This window comes from Diorhabda sublineata, chromosome 1 (assembly GCF_026230105.1).
Source record: "Diorhabda sublineata isolate icDioSubl1.1 chromosome 1, icDioSubl1.1, whole genome shotgun sequence".
In the NCBI taxonomy this organism is placed as follows: Eukaryota; Metazoa; Arthropoda; class Insecta; order Coleoptera; family Chrysomelidae; genus Diorhabda; species Diorhabda sublineata.
Genome location: NC_079474.1, coordinates 35,252,864 through 35,269,418, shown reverse-complemented (window position 1 = coordinate 35,269,418; position 16,555 = coordinate 35,252,864). Strand labels below are relative to the sequence as shown.

The 16,555-nt window shown below is 29.6% G+C and overlaps 2 protein-coding genes across 4 annotated transcripts in view; both read left to right on the top strand.

Annotated features, from left to right (window-relative positions):
- The first annotated feature begins 5,253 nt into the window (after positions 1-5,253).
- Positions 5,254-16,555, top strand: part of LOC130449690 (protein unc-13 homolog 4B) — a 32,842-nt gene continuing 21,540 nt past the window's right edge. Inside the window, exons 1-2 of one of the 3 annotated variants that reach the window (XM_056787756.1) lie at positions 5,254-5,378; positions 15,699-15,963. In XM_056787756.1, the coding sequence (XP_056643734.1) occupies positions 5,311-5,378; positions 15,699-15,963 (333 nt within the window). In that variant the 5' untranslated portion in view covers positions 5,254-5,310. Of the gene's footprint in view, positions 5,379-8,053; positions 8,272-9,473; positions 9,824-15,698; positions 15,964-16,555 lie in introns of those variants that run through there. The other 2 variants (XM_056787838.1, XM_056787686.1) reach the window with 2 other exon arrangements.
- Positions 11,256-15,268, top strand: LOC130450107 (glutarate-semialdehyde dehydrogenase). Its single transcript, XM_056788339.1, has 2 exons — positions 11,256-11,980; positions 12,036-15,268. Exons 1-2 carry the CDS (start codon positions 11,494-11,496, stop codon positions 13,058-13,060), a joined length of 1,512 nt encoding a protein of 503 aa, XP_056644317.1. The 5' UTR covers positions 11,256-11,493; the 3' UTR covers positions 13,061-15,268.

Here is a 16,555-nt window from a genome sequence, read left to right as displayed (position 1 = left end):
AATCGATGTTTCTATAAAATTCTAGAGAATTCGTATTGAAATTCGAACATTTTATATTCTTCCAAAGGTTCTTAACCAAAAATCGACGTTTCTAGAATATTCTAGAAAGTTTTCGAGGTATTTATATTAAAATTGAAACATTCTACATTTAACTAATTGTTCTAGACTAAAAATCGATGTTTCTATAAAATTCTAGAGAATTCATATTGAAATTCGAACGTTTTATATTCGTCCAAAGGTTCTTAACCAAAAATCAACGTTTCTAGAATATTCTAGAAAGTTTTCGAGGTATTTATATTAGAATTGAAACATTCTACATTTAACTAATTGTTCTAGACTAAAAATCGATGTTTCTATAAAATTCTAGAGAATTCGTATTGAAATTCGAACATTTTATATTCTTCCAAAGGTTCTTAACCAAAAATCGACGTTTCTAGAATATTCTAGAAAGTTTTCGAGGTATTTATATTAAAATTGAAACATTCTACATTTAACTAATTGTTCTAGACTAAAAATCGATGTTTCTATAAAATTCTAGAGAATTCATATTGAAATTCGAACATTTTATATTCGTCCAAAGGTTCTTAACCAAAAATCGACGTTTCTAGAAGATTCTAGAAAGTTTTCGAGGTATTTATATTAAAATTGAAACATTCTACATTTAACTAATTGTTCTAGACTAAAAATCGATGTTTCTATAAAATTCTAGAGAATTCGTATTGAAATTCGAACATTTTATATTCTTCCAAAGGTTCTTAACCAAAAATCGACGTTTCTAGAATATTCTAGAAAGTTTTCGAGGTATTTATATTAAAATTGAAACATTCTACATTTAACTAATTGTTCTAGACTAAAAATCGATGTTTCTATAAAATTCTAGAGAATTCGTATTGAAATTCGAACGTTTTATATTCGTCCAAAGGTTCTTAACCAAAAATCAACGTTTCTAGAATATTCTAGAAAGTTTTCGAGGTATTTATATTAAAATTGAAACATTCTACATTTAACTAATTGTTCTAGACTAAAAATCGATGTTTCTATAAAATTCTAGAGAATTCATATTGAAATTCGAACGTTTTATATTCGTCCAAAGGTTCTTAACCAAAAATCGACGTTTCTAGAATATTCTAGAAAGTTTTCGAGGTATTTATATTAAAATTGAAACATTCTACATTTAACTAATTGTTCTAGACTAAAAATCGATGTTTCTATAAAATTCTAGAGAATTCATATTGAAATTCGAACGTTTTATATTCGTCCAAAGGTTCTTAACCAAAAATCAACGTTTCTAGAATATTCTAGAAAGTTTTCGAGGTATTTATATTAAAATTGAAACATTCTACATTTAACTAATTGTTCTAGACTAAAAATCGATGTTTCTATAAAATTCTAGAGAATTCATATTGAAATTCGAACGTTTTATATTCGTCCAAAGGTTCTTAACCAAAAATCGACGTTTCTAGAATATTCTAGAAAGTTTTCGAGGTATTTATATTAAAATTGAAACATTCTACATTTAACTAATTGTTCTAGACTAAAAATCGATGTTTCTATAAAATTCTAGAGAATTCATATTGAAATTCGAACGTTTTATATTCGTCCAAAGGTTCTTAACCAAAAATCAACGTTTCTAGAATATTCTAGAAAGTTTTCGAGGTATTTATATTAAAATTGAAACATTCTACATTTAACTAATTGTTCTAGACTAAAAATCGATGTTTCTATAAAATTCTAGAGAATTCATATTGAAATTCGAACGTTTTATATTCGTCCAAAGGTTCTTAACCAAAAATCAACGTTTCTAGAATATTCTAGAAAGTTTTCGAGGTATTTATATTAAAATTGAAACATTCTACATTTAACTAATTGTTCTAGACTAAAAATCGATGTTTCTATAAAATTCTAGAGAATTCATATTGAAATTCGAACGTTTTATATTCGTCCAAAGGTTCTTAACCAAAAATCGACGTTTCTAGAATATTCTAGAAAGTTTTCGAGGTATTTATATTAAAATTGAAACATTCTACATTTAACTAATTGTTCTAGACTAAAAATCGATGTTTCTATAAAATTCTAGAGAATTCATATTGAAATTCGAACATTTTATATTCGTCCAAAGGTTCTTAACCAAAAATCGACGTTTCTAGAAGATTCTAGAGAGTTTTCGAGGTATACATATTAAAATTCGAACATTTTACATTCGAACAATTGTTCTAAACCAAAAATTCTTATTTGCTAGCTCGGTATTTAAGAATTCTTGTTGTCCTATTTACTAAAAGACTTTATTTCCACTCTGTATATATATCTATGGGTGTTTTTAGCGAATATATTTATGAGATATGCATCAAGAGATATTTTGTCTTTCGAGAGGAATCGAAGCTTTAAGACTTTTACGCGAAGAAAACGAAATCTTCTTCGAGAGAAGCGATATCAAACGACGTAGAATCAAAAGTCATCAACGTCCTTTTTCGAAGAGACGCGATAAAAATATCGAAAAATACTCGAAAAAAACCGTAAATACGAAAAATGAATGTGTAGAAAAGTGAGTAAAACACGCATACGTATTTATTTTATATCTTGACCATTCACTGTGATTCCTGCCTCTTTTTGAACCGTATCTTATTTCAACATCAATTCACGCGTTTCTTTGTTGTTTCACAAAAATTCGACAATTGTTTGTTCTCGTCAGGTATTGGAAACGTCTAGAAAATGTGAAAATTCTTAAAAATATGAAGAATAAGATTCAAACAGTCAATATTTATGAACGTATAAATTTTCGAAAAAACCTTTTATACGACAAGAGAGATAGAGATGAAATTTCTTGGATGTTACGTTGGAGAAAGAGAAAAATACACCCTGTATGCGATTTGAGGTAAGTGCATAAATCAATCAACACTAGAAATTGTTTGTTTATGACGAACCGAAATGTCATTAAATTTGATAGTTTTTTGAAAGCTGGTACTTCATAAACGTCATATGTATTTGACAATAGCAGCGCCATCTGTATGTCAGTCACGTGACTTATTAAAAGACGAATAGCTTTTCGTTCAAGGATTTGAATCCGAATTAATTTCGATGGGGGGAAAAATTAGCATTCGATGGGTGCCTAAAGTGATTCACAATCAGACAAAAATCATGATAGGAGGACAGTAAGAGTTAGCTGAGGCTCGAAACGTAATAGTTTCTAGAAGATTCTAGAAATTTTTCTAGAAGATTCTAGAAATTTTTCTAGAAGATTCTAGAGAATTTTACGAAGTATTTATATTTAAATTTGAACAATTCATATTCGTCCAAAGGTATTAAACTCACAATCGACGTTTCTAGAAAGTTTTCGAGGTATTCATATTAAAATTGGAACATTCTACATTCGACAAATTGTTCTAGACTAAAATTCTATGTTTCTAGAAGATTCTAGAGAATTCGTATTGAAATTCGAACATTTTATATTCGTCCAAAGGTTCTCAAAAAAAAAAATCGAGGTTTCTAGAAGATTCTAGAGAATTTTACGGAGTATTCATAATGAAATTTGAAGATTTCATATTCGTCCATAGGTTTTAGACCCTAAAACGACTTTTCTAGAAGATTCTAGAAATTTTTAGTGGTATTCATATTAAAATTGAAACATTCTACATTCGACAAATTGTTCTAGACTAAAATTCTATGTTTCTAGAAGATTCTAGAGAATTCGTATTGAAATTCGAACATTTTATATTCGTCCAAAGGTTCTCAAAAAAAATCGAGGTTTCTAGAAGATTCTAGAGAATTTTACGGAGTATTCATAATGAAATTTGAACATTTCATATTTGTCCAAAGGTTTTAGACCCTAAAACGACTTTTCTAGAAGATTCATGAAATTTTTAGTGGTATTCATATTAAAACTGAAACATTCGACCAATTGTTCTAGACTAAAAATCGACATTTCTAGAATATTCTAGACAATTTTACAAAGTATTTATAGGGGAAATACCGATGACCACAGACTAAATTATATTCACCAGCTTGACCATTAGATAACACTTGATATTAAGTAGTTTTCGCGAGGGTTTTTAAATATTATATATACATGGGTAGATAACCACATTTCGATTTGTTTATTTATAATAATTCGAGTATCCGGACTCGATAAATAAGATTCTTTAAAAATTATAAATAAATTTGAGCTTTTTTAAATGATCAGTTTCAATATAAGTGCGTGGTCATTTGTATAAAAAAAATGGTTTACGTTGGTACAATCATTAAGAAAATTAGAAAAATTAAAAGGTACGTCATTAATTAGAAAATTGTATCAATTTATTTTATGAATACCGATGTTTATAATAATTTTGTAAGCCCGTACAAAATATGGCATTTTAAAAATTAAATCTTGATTAATTTTCATAATTTATAATTATTTATTTATATATTTTATTAAAAATGTAATAAATACCTGGAATTCAAAGAAAAATGTGTCATATCGTAATCCAATTAAGTAATAAAATGATAAGTCATTGATGTCATTAAACAAACTAAACCAATATTTAAGACAGAACCGAACTAAATTTATAATATAGAATAGAATACATAAAATTAACAATAAAAACCACACAGTTTACAAAAATTTTAAATGTTTAAGACTTGCACGACCGCCATTCATAACTTTAGTATTAAGGCCATTCTACACGAACGACATTGACCGGCGTATTTTATACAGAAATATTAATCATTGAAGTTGAGACGCGGTTTGGTATTAATGATTTGAAATCGAACGTTGGATAAAACAGATTAATGCACAACTAATTTGAAATCTAAAACGTTTTATCGATCGTCTAAAACAGTTAGCAGATTTTAACGAAGCCGGTCCTGCAGACTAGCCAGCATTGGCCTGGCTCCTTTTGTTTAGACGAGGCCATTCAATTCACGAATTTTTCTTTGGATGCACAAACGTTTGAGGTTGAAAAATAAAATAAAATGTTTGAAGAAAATATCTACACTATTAAGAAAAAACTTTTAGCTAAGAAAATGATTTAGCTATACATCTATAACTGGAGCTAATACAAGAAACGAAACATTTCCAAAAAAAACGTCAAAACACTTTTAAGGATTAAAAATACAGCAAATTTTAGATAGTAAATTGTTATTAGCAGTTTATTGTTAATACATAAATAAATATTTATATATATATTATTTATTAGTAGTTAAGTTGATTTATATACTACAACTTATGTTTTTAATGAGATTAGATCAGTCTCTTATCAACGGTCGTGAGGTTTTTCGAATAAATTTATACATAGTGAAAGATCGCGCATATATTTTGATAATTTAGTTAATAATATGAAAAAGGATTTGTGGAAAATTGTATATTTCCAATTAAAGAAACGGAAATCGAGTTATATCGAAAGGTTCGTGCTATACAATATATTTAATATCATTAAAATTGGAATTATGGTTTAAAAAACGCTTTTAAAACTGTTTTAGATCGATTTTTTATATTCATTTATTCAATTTCTTTCGTTGTTTGTGAGATAAATACACATTTTAATTTGATTTACGAGGTCTGGCTATTAAATAACGAAACAGCCCGCCTAGAGGGCGCCCTAGACGTATTGGATATCTAGATATTTTATCTATGCACGTCTCACTATTTAGTATTTGTGCAGTTGCGCTATAAATTGAAAAAAAAAACGATTCAGTGCTATAAATTGTTGCAAGAGCCATATGGGGACAATTCTCTATCTCGTGCGCGCGTTTTTGAGTTCTGAAATCGGTTTAGTGAAGGCCGAAACAGCAAATCAAAATTCATGGTAATACTGATCTTTTTTTTTTCGGCATTAACCGTAACTTGATGACTGAATGGGTTCCAGAGGATCAAACTGTCAACCAGACGCAGATTTGGCAGCACTGCTAAAACGAGTTCATAAAAAACGACCCGATTTTGCACCAGGACAACGCACCTGTCCATAACGCGTTAACTGTGAAGCAATATTTGGTCAGTAATCCGTACTAACCAGATTCGGCACCGTGTGACTTTTTTTGTTTCCGAATTGAGTCGATGGAAGCGGTAAAGTAAAAAACTAAAGGCACTCACCAAAGAAGACTTCCAGCACTGCTTCGATCAATGGAAAAAACGTATGGAAAGGTGCGTGGCGAGGGGAGGGGACTATATTGAAGGGGAGCATTCGAATGTGGAATAATTTTTATAATAAAACCCTTTTTCGTAACCTACAATAAACAGTGATTAAGCTACAGTCTTGGGGGGGCTATAGCCCCGGGCTACATCATTTGGAAAACATTCTGTATTTTTTGATGTGTTGATACCACAAATCTAACGTATTGATATTATTTTTTTAATTTTTCCGGGTTTCCGAATTCCTTAAGTAGGCACCGTTATTATTCTAATCCCGGACTTTATAAATCTTAAACCGGCCCTGTCGTCTGTTGAAAACACTCAGAAAGTACTTATTGTTATTCTAAAAATTATTGCTTTAGTTCTTAATATAAGATTCTAGTGAATTAAACTCACGCTTTACGACTTTTTATATTAAATAATTACTATAAAAAGTGGCATTATCATCATTTTTATCAATAATTATGTTTATAATTTTACTTTAACACCCCACTGTATATTCAATTACATTGATCCCGAGTTATTTATGTATTTCCGTTCTTATCGACCAATATTCATTTTTTCTTCTTTTTTATCTCAAAATATCCCAATCATAGCACAATTCATACAACCACTTTTCAAGGTAATAAGCCCAATTAAATATAATTGGATAAAATTTGATAAATAATTATATTTAAATTCTCTATTTAAAGAATATACTATTTTTGATATGAATTTAATTCGACGTAACGACAAGTATTATTTTTCACAACACTTATTGTTTAAATCTGTTTCGGAGTCTGTGCTATATTTAAATCACTTTTTTCGAACGATTCGTTATTAAAACGAAACATCGAATATTTAAACCAGTGCTTCTGAAAAGCTTTTCAAATGAAATCACAAAAATCGGCTGAATTAGAAAATGAAAGGTCAGTATAATTTCTTATACGATTTAAGATCATTTTAAAACAAAGAAGATAACAACAAGACGTATACAAGGTGTATTATATATAACAGCCATCATTAATATAACACGTAATTTACTTTTCAAAAGAATTAGATCAAAAAATTTTGCCAAATATCAACAAAGACGATGAAAATAATGTCCCAGCACAGCAACACGCGATGAAAACGTGATCAAAATGATTAAGAACTACATTCAAATCACAATCAGAACAATCGGTTATAACGTTCGAATCCTCTGTCAAACTAATTTTTTATTAAATAAGCCACGTCATTTTTTGATGTATTTCAAAATGGCGAAGTAGTAGAGTGAGACGGAATGTATGTACGACGTGTATCGAAAAAAATTCTTTTGTTTCTGATTGTATATTACAAACGTTTTCAATTCCGAATAACTTTTCAAAAGTTTTCGAAATTTTTTCAAATGAATTTAAAGTAAACATAACCTAACACTTCCTCAGTCTAACAACATCATTATTGTAGATTCGACTCAAGCCTCCTCATTGGAGGTTTCGATGTGAGTTGGTTAAAATTAAAGAAAGAGTTTTTATTACCATTCCTATGTTTCATGAGTTGTTTTTTCAACATTATATATATATATATATATATATATATATATATATATATATATATATATATATATATATATATATTAGTGATACCCAAGGGATACTTTACGTAAACTTTCGTCTTTCATCAAGAATAGTTTTGAAACCTCTGGTATACATTTTATTATGGTCTTTTTATAATTTTCCAACTGGTCTCAACAGCAAAATTCGAACAATGTAACTTTTACCATTAATTTAATAAGGAAATAAGAATTTTTTGTTTTGTTTGTTCTGTCTGAATTATTACGCAATCTGGATACAAGTTAATTTCAAAACAATCAAATCCTGGGGTTTAATGTATGAATTAAAATCTTGGAATTCCCCTTCTAGACGCTGAATAAACATGTTAATTATTTACTCAAGTCTTTTAAAATGTTATATTAGCGTCAAATATAATCTCAGTTGCAGTACTGAGCCGTACTCTATAATATAATTAGATACTTGTTATCGTTATGTAGAATATTCAGAAATTATGTGGAAATTGTTGTGTATTGTGTGTTAATCTTGAAGTAACATCGAAATTGAAACGTTATATTCTTTGTGAGTGGTAAAGAAAATGTGGCCACAACTCTACCGCGTATTTCAGAAACAAAAATCTACAGATTTTCAAAACGAAAGGTTAGTGAAGGTCAAACATACCTAAATTATATCGTCAATCATCACTAAATCCACAGGTTTCACTTTTCAAAAATCATAAAATTAAATAATTTATAACTTCTATTCGAGTTCAAACTATTTTAGCACGTTTAACACTTTTTCTAATATACACGAAATGAAACTGCCAGACATTCTCAAGAGTATTCTTGAATGTTAACAGCTTTTCCCTCTTTTTCTTCTTTTTTTAGTATACCTCCTTTTTTGCTGTTTCAAATGTTTTCTGTGTCAATATCGTTTACTTTTATCATCTTGTGTGTGTTTCGTGATTGTGTTATGAAAACATGAATTGGAACAAATTTATTTAACGGTAATTTTAAGGTATATAAAATCAAATTATTTTAAAAAGTGTTCATTTCATCAGTTTGTTTATTTCGATATTGGTTTTTTATTTAGAAACTTATCTATTCAACCTTTTTATATGTCCCAAAAAAATACGTTAACAACTTTTCCCTCTTTTTCTTCTTTTTTTACTATACCGCCTTTTTTGCTGTGTCAAATGTTCTTTAAGTCAATATCGTTTACTTTTATCAGCTTGTGTGTTTTTCGTGATTGTGTTGTGAAAACATGAATTGGAACAAATTTATTTAACGGGAATTTTAAGGTATTTAAAATCAAATTAAATAAAAAAAAATTCTAAAAAGTGTTCATTTCATCGTTTTGCTTATTTCGACATTGGTATTTAGAAACTTATCTATTCAACCTTTTTATATGTCCCAAGCAAATACGTTAACAACTTTCATTAACAAATGTCGAAATATTTCGCATTTTATAATAATACTAATTATATATATACGCGTACATATTTTTTTATGAAAAACATTTCCTGTAAATTCCTAATATATAAGATTGTTTAAGCTATTATCATTAATGACGTCATTCGTACAATCGCAATTTGTCTATGCTTTCAACTTGAATTAGTTATACAATAGACCGTTTATTTTACAATTTTACATCTCATTAGTTATTTGGATGTTTTTAAAATAAATAATAAATCTCTTAGCGTAACAATTATGTTTTGTACGTATAGTAGTTATAAATACTAAAATAAACTAATTCAATTGATATACAAATTTAATCAATCTAAACCAACTACTTTCTCATAACTTATATCTTATAACCCTCGTATTCTTGTTTGGATAGTATTCTTGTATTATACGATAAATATGGATTACACCTCCACGGAGTCTTTACAAGGCCGTGAGATTTATGTTTGGTATGACAGATTTATTCTTTGAAACAAAAATACAGTTTATTCATGTTTCTCCTAGTACAAATGACTCACAATTTATGTTAGTCTACTATGTGGTAATTGTGAAATCGGTCAGTTGGAAAAATTTGTCTATAAATTTGTGTAGAAACAAATTTCTGTTTCGGCGTACTTTTTTTAATATTAGAGTTCGGCGTTTGTAAAAAAAATGGACATGGAAATGGAAGATATAATGTGGAAACAAATTTATCAGAAATTACAGGCACAAAAAAGTACTGAACATGTACAAAGTGAACACGAACTCAGGTAAACGAAAATTAAACTAATTCATCGACAGATTTATTATTAAAATGAATAACCCTTCGAATTATATTTACGCAGTGTTGAGTTAATTTAATTAAAAAGTGATTCACTACAATTTTATTTTTATGCAACAGAGATTTTTAAATAATTAGGAATAGGTTATGTTTACATTTCGTCTGGATTTTAACGGGGAAGAGTTTTGTTATAAAAATTTTCACATTATTGTGACTTTGTTTGTCTTTTAGTATGAGAAAAATGCACATCTCGAGTTTTCCGGCACATTTTTTACCTTAAACATTCCGTTATTAGTCAATGTTATAAAAATAGACACGATTTTAATAACATCGCATGCATCCGCTATTCATTATATCATATAACTTTGAAAATAATACTAATTGATAGTGTAGTGCGTATAATTAAAAAAATAATCCATTATAAACGGATATTTTATAAAACGTATTATTATTACATCTGCATTTAGTTCGATAATAGAAATAATAAATATTAACGCCATCTATGGTTAACCGTATTACATCAATACACGTTTTCAAATATGGCAGTCTTAACCCAAGAATTCTTCCACAAGACAAAGGACGGTCTACTTTCATTAATCCCACACAATCCAATTTTGTGACGTCACAAATTACAGCAAGCGTGTAGCATTATGATCCGCTTAAAATTTCTTTCAAAATTGAGAACCTACTCATATTTTATTTACCTAATAAAGTGAGATTTATATGAAAAAACCACATTATTTATTGTTATATGGCTTGTATTCTATAAAGAGAGGTAATTTCGTGTATTCTGTGACGTCAGAAGAATGTCTCACAGATTTGGTTAAGTAGACCATCCTTTGCTATGTGGAAGTCCTTGGTTTTAACCCTCAATTTGTTCATTTTGACCTTGTTGCACATTATAATACTCAGATTTTTATCGTTACATCAGTTAACGGTTGTAAATATATATAAAACGTCCAAGGTCTTCTTTTATATCAAAAATGTAATATAATATTGAAAATGTCTAATAATTTTTATATATATATATATATATATATATATATATATATATATATATATATATATATATATATATATATATATAAATATATGTATATCTACGGTTTTGTTATTGTTTTTTTTCTTAACCTTGATCTTATAGATCAAAGAGGTTATTTTAATTTCGTAAATCGTTCAATGAACTAGATTATGTAATTCCGGAAACATACAAGCTATCTGCTAAAAACAATATTTACTTCTAATATATAATTATCGAATCATGCAATTTTTGAGTCATATGTTATAAAAATACCGTATAAAACTTGTGACTGATAATATTATCTAATTAAACAATTGTGTTATAAATTGAATCTAATATTTTAACCTTAAAAGAAGATCGTTTGTAATTTGTGTGGCCTACCAAGTAGTGATAAAATAATATTAACAAATCGAAAAGTTAGGTTATAATATTAGAAATCTCAAAACCCTCGAGATTAAAAGTTTTGACGCAGTTGTTATTAATAAAAAATTAAATTATTTAATTGAGTTTAACAAATTAAATTTCGCGCAGAATCACACGTTAAATAATATGACATTTTATTGTCGAGTACTATGTTGTGTTGATTGTTAAGTTTGTAACATTAACTATTAAATTAATTATTTACCAAGTTTAAAAAAATGTTGCTAAAAAGTGTGAAAGTAAGTAGAATTATGAAATTATTGATACAAACAAGAAAAATGCATCTTTTACACGACAAGACGTACATTAATGGCCAATGGATTTCGGCTGCTAGTAACAAAATTTTCGAAGTTCTAAATCCAGCTGACGGTAGTATTATTTCTACTGTACCCGATATGGATATCGAAGACACGCAAAAAGCAATCGAATCCGCCGCAAACGCTTTCGAAACTTGGAAAAACACAACACCAAAAGAACGTTCGTATTTTTTAAGAAACTGGTACAATCTACTGATAAAAAACCGCGATAATTTAGCAAAAATCATAACATTAGAATCTGGAAAACCACTTCCCGAAGCCCTAGGAGAAGTAAATTACGGTAACAGTTTTGTAGAATGGTTTTCAGAACAAGCTAGAAACGTTCGAGGTGAAATAATACAAAGTTCTACTACGACAAAAAAAATTCTAGTCGAACATTATCCTATAGGTATGTAGAATTATATTTATTAGATATTTATACTAGATAAAACGATATTTTTTAGGGGTGGCAGCTTTAATAACTCCTTGGAATTTTCCACACGCTATGATAACAAGAAAAGTGAGCCCAGCGTTAGCCGTTGGTTGTACTTGCGTGATAAAACCAGCCGAAGATACGCCTTTAACGGCTTTAGCCCTCCTGGAATTAGCAGAAGAAGCCGGGATACCTAAGGGGGTTTTAAACATTGTAACCAGCGGTAGAAAAAACGCACCAAAAATAGGTAAATTATTATGTGAAAGCCCTTTAGTTGCAGGTATTTCATTTACCGGTTCCACTCAAGTAGGGAAGATTCTTTATAACCAATGTTCTGCTGGTGTTAAACGATTAGGGTTGGAATTGGGGGGTAACGCCCCGTTTATAGTGTACAACACAGCTGATGTGGACAAAGCGGTGGAAGGAGCTGTGATGGCTAAATTTAGAAACTGCGGTCAAGCTTGTGTAGCGGCTAATAGATTTCTAGTACAAGAAGGAGTGTATGATAGTTTCGTGGGGAAATTAGTGGATCGAGTTAAGGATCTTAAACTCGGTTGTGGTTTCGATAGCGGTGTACGAATCGGACCTTTGATAAACCGAGCACAGTTTGAAAAAATATCGAATTTAGTAAGAGACGCCGTGTCTAAAGGGGCTAAAGTCGTGATAGGGGGTATACCGGCTCCGAAAATCGGGGAATTATTCTACGAGCCGACTGTCGTCGTTGATGTTAATAAAAATACGATGTTGTTTTCTGAGGAAATATTCGGACCGGTTATTGGTATCGTTAAATTTAAAACAGAAGAAGAAAGTTTGGATATAGCTAACGGAACGGATAGGGGTTTGGCAGCTTATTTCTATTCGGAAGATATCAAGCAGATATTTAGGGTGAACAGGAGTTTGGAAGCAGGGATGATTGGGGTTAACGAGGGACTCATTTCGACAGTCGAAGCTCCTTTCGGGGGTATCAAAGAGTCAGGAATTGGTAGGGAAGGTTCACATCGCGGCGTCGAGGAGTATACTTACATCAAATATACTTGTATTGGTAATTTGGAATGAATTAATATCAATTATTGTTATACAAGATGTCCTAAGTGAAATTTGCATCTATTTATATATCAAGTTGTAATTAGATTTGAAAAAGAGATTAATTTTGATGTTTAGAGAAGTTAAGTTTGATGGTAGTCCCTAATTTCTAATTTTCATCCCTTTAACGACGAAAACCAACCCTTAAAATAACTAAAATAATCCAATTTATAAGCTGCTTTGGTTATTTATACAAACAACAATATTATTTAAAAATTAAATAAAATAAAAGTCAAATTTAGCCTATTAAGGGCTCAACTGTTGTGGTAATTTATAACTTATGTTGTTTACCCCTTTAGTATCCAAAATAAACCCATAAAATACCTAAAATAACTTATTTTCTAAGTTGCTTCGATTACGAATCCAAAAAACAAATTATCTTGAAAAAAATTAGGTAATATCACCCTGTAGATGGCTTAATCGTGTAGTTAATTGAAAATTCTTTATTCTTTATTCCTTTACTATCCAAAATCAACCGTTAAAATTCCTAAAATAAACCAATTTTGAAGCTGTTTCAAATATCTATGCAAGTATCAATATTTTACAAAAATTTAGGGCGTTTTCACCCTACAGAAGGCTCAATTGTTATGGTAATTAGAAATTTTTTGTTTTTCATCCCTTCAGTACTCAAAATCAACCCTTAAAATATCTAAAACATTCCAATTTATAAGTGCTTTAATTATTCTAATTTACTCTATTAAGGGCTCTATTGTTGTTGTACTTTATAATTTATGTTATTTACCCCTCTAGTATTCAAAATCAACCCTTAAAATATCTTAAATAACTTATTTTTCAAGTTGCTTCGATTACCAATCAGAACAACAATACATCTTGAAAAAATTGATAATTTCAGCCTGTACAGTGCTCAATCGTGTTGTTAATTGAAAATTCATGTTTTCATCCCCTTAATACCCATAATCAACCTAAAATAACGTACTTTCGAAGCTGCTTCATTTACCAATCAAAACAACAATATATATATATATATATATATATATATATATATATATATATATATATATATATATATATATATATATAATACTTCAAATAACACATTTTCGAGAAAAACATTTCAATTTTAACCAAACCTAGAATAAATCTTAGAACATCTGATATCAACATGAAAATCGATGTTACCGGGTGCTTACAATAATTTTGTTTTCGATTTATGTTATAATTAAATACAAAATTGTAATTCATATAAAGTCTAGAACAAATCTGGGATTATTTGAAATCGATATTGCTTCTGATATTACTGGGGGCTTACAATAATTTATAATTATAAATATTGTTCTAGTTTTATTTTAGTCGAATCACGTGATAGCTTGTAGACACCTAATTACATTAATTTTTTTCCAAATATTAATTGTTAGGAATGTAGTGATATAAATATGAAAATACGTCTTCCAAAAATGTCTTCCAAAATGTAACTCGCAATATTATACCCGGTTGTTCAAAAAGTTTTGTCGATCGGTAACGGAAACGCGATTTCTAATTTGAAAATTTTTATTATTCACTCACACTATATTACGCATACATGGCTGTTCGATGAAAATAATTTCCCAAGTTTCTTTTTAATGTAACAGTCAACGTGAATCAAGTCCAGTTAATTTTTTTTTAATTTGAATTTTGAATTTTTCGCGAAATTTCCCCAAAATCACCTCAAATTTGGATAGAGACATTACAGATTGAGTCGACATGTCGACCGTGTACGATAAACGATTATTAAATCGCTCGAATGGCGCTTTCAGTACTCGTAGAATCATCGATTATTTTCGAATCTCTCATAATAAACGAACGGGTTGTCGAAGTGATTTTTCGAACAACGAAAAGTGACAGACAAAAAACATCGCGAATCATGTCGTATTTCGAATGATTTACATAGCTGTTAATCTGTGAAGAGATATAATCGAAAATAATCGATTACAAAATCGCTCGAATGACGCATTCGGTACTCGTAGAATCATCCATGAAATACGAACGGATTGGCAGATTGACTTTTGAACAGTGACGAAACTTATTGAACAATTGTTTATTTTAAATTTCCTGAAAAATTCTGTCAAATAAACACGTTTTGACAGTTGTCGTTTCTCTTGACAGAATTTTCTTGAAAAACTTATAATTAAGTAGAAAAATTGTTAGTAAAATAATCGATTCCATAAATAAATGACATACGTCAATAAATTATCGCATTTTTTCTTTATTTTCCCCCTTTTTTCTCTTATGGAGTACCCTGATCCATTAAACCGATTCGGAATCAGTTCCGCGAACAAAACTAAAAAAGGATTTTCTTGAATCCAATTTTATAAGTGAAGTTAAAACCTCAAATTACAGATACCGATTTTGTTTTCGCGTTTTATAGATGGCGTTTACTGATAAACTACGGTTTAAACGTTACCTGCGGTCTGGGGGAGTTTAAACGGCAGTTTAACCTGAAACGGAGGATCCTAACCCAACTTTTTCGAATTGTTCACACCAACACTCACGATTACACTGTCTGACGCGCGTTTCGATAACCGAGTTGTCTTTAGAGACTGAAGGTCAACTACTTTTTGACACAGCCCTCGTATATTTTAAATAATTTCCCCCCCGATTCTTTTATTTCCAGAATTGTACAGGTGGACGGTGGATTTTTCGAGAAATGGGGCTCGTTATTCAGAGAGCACGCCGAATACGTGGCGGAAAAGGAAAATTTGGAAAAGAAGATAGTTGCCGAAGCGGCAGCGGAAATTTCGCCTGAAAAATTAAACGAAGAAATCGATTCGGAACAACCTCTACCAACTGTAGAAAGTGATGAGGATTCCGTTGTTTCGACGGATTCAGAAGGAGAAACAGAAAAAGATCAATCAGAACTTATAGCGGCGGCATGGAATGTAAGTATTGACAGGACCCCGTATATATTGTCGTAATAATTGAACTTTCCTATTAATAGATCGGAGCGCGCCATCTCTTATTGCATTGTACAACTTGATTTAGTGTTATTGATCGGTAATGTAGTGCATTGAAAATATCGACATCGAAAAGAGTTTATAACCTCTTTGTTTATTTTCAAATTATCTGCTACGCTTCTAATTTTGATATAAAATTACATAATATCCCAAATATTTGAATTTAAGTCGATGTGGAAGTTTATCAATAACGAATTTTATGATTCACATCCACTTCATAATAAATATCGTCGATTTTAAATCAAGAATTTACGTAATACTTAGGTACAGGTCCGGCTTAGCACTTTTGACATTGTTCGTTCAATACATTCGTATTTTCTTTAAATTTTTACCTTGTTAGATCTTAGAATGTCTTTCGTGATGATTGTTTTGTCAATTTCTATTACATTTTCAATGATCATATGAGTTATTTTTTTTATACTAAAAAGTCCGTTTCAAAATCATTTTTACGAATTATTTACCTGGTATAATATAGTATTACCCTCGTAAAACCGAATGCGTTCAACAGTAGACGATC

Coding starts and splice junctions, on each gene's coding strand:
- LOC130450107 (XM_056788339.1), top strand. CDS start 11,494: ATGTTGCTAAAAAGTGTGAAAGTAAGTAGAATTATGAAATTATTGATA. Junction 11,981..12,035: donor AGTCGAACATTATCCTATAG/GTATGTAGAATT, acceptor GATATTTTTTAG/GGGTGGCAGCTTTAATAACT.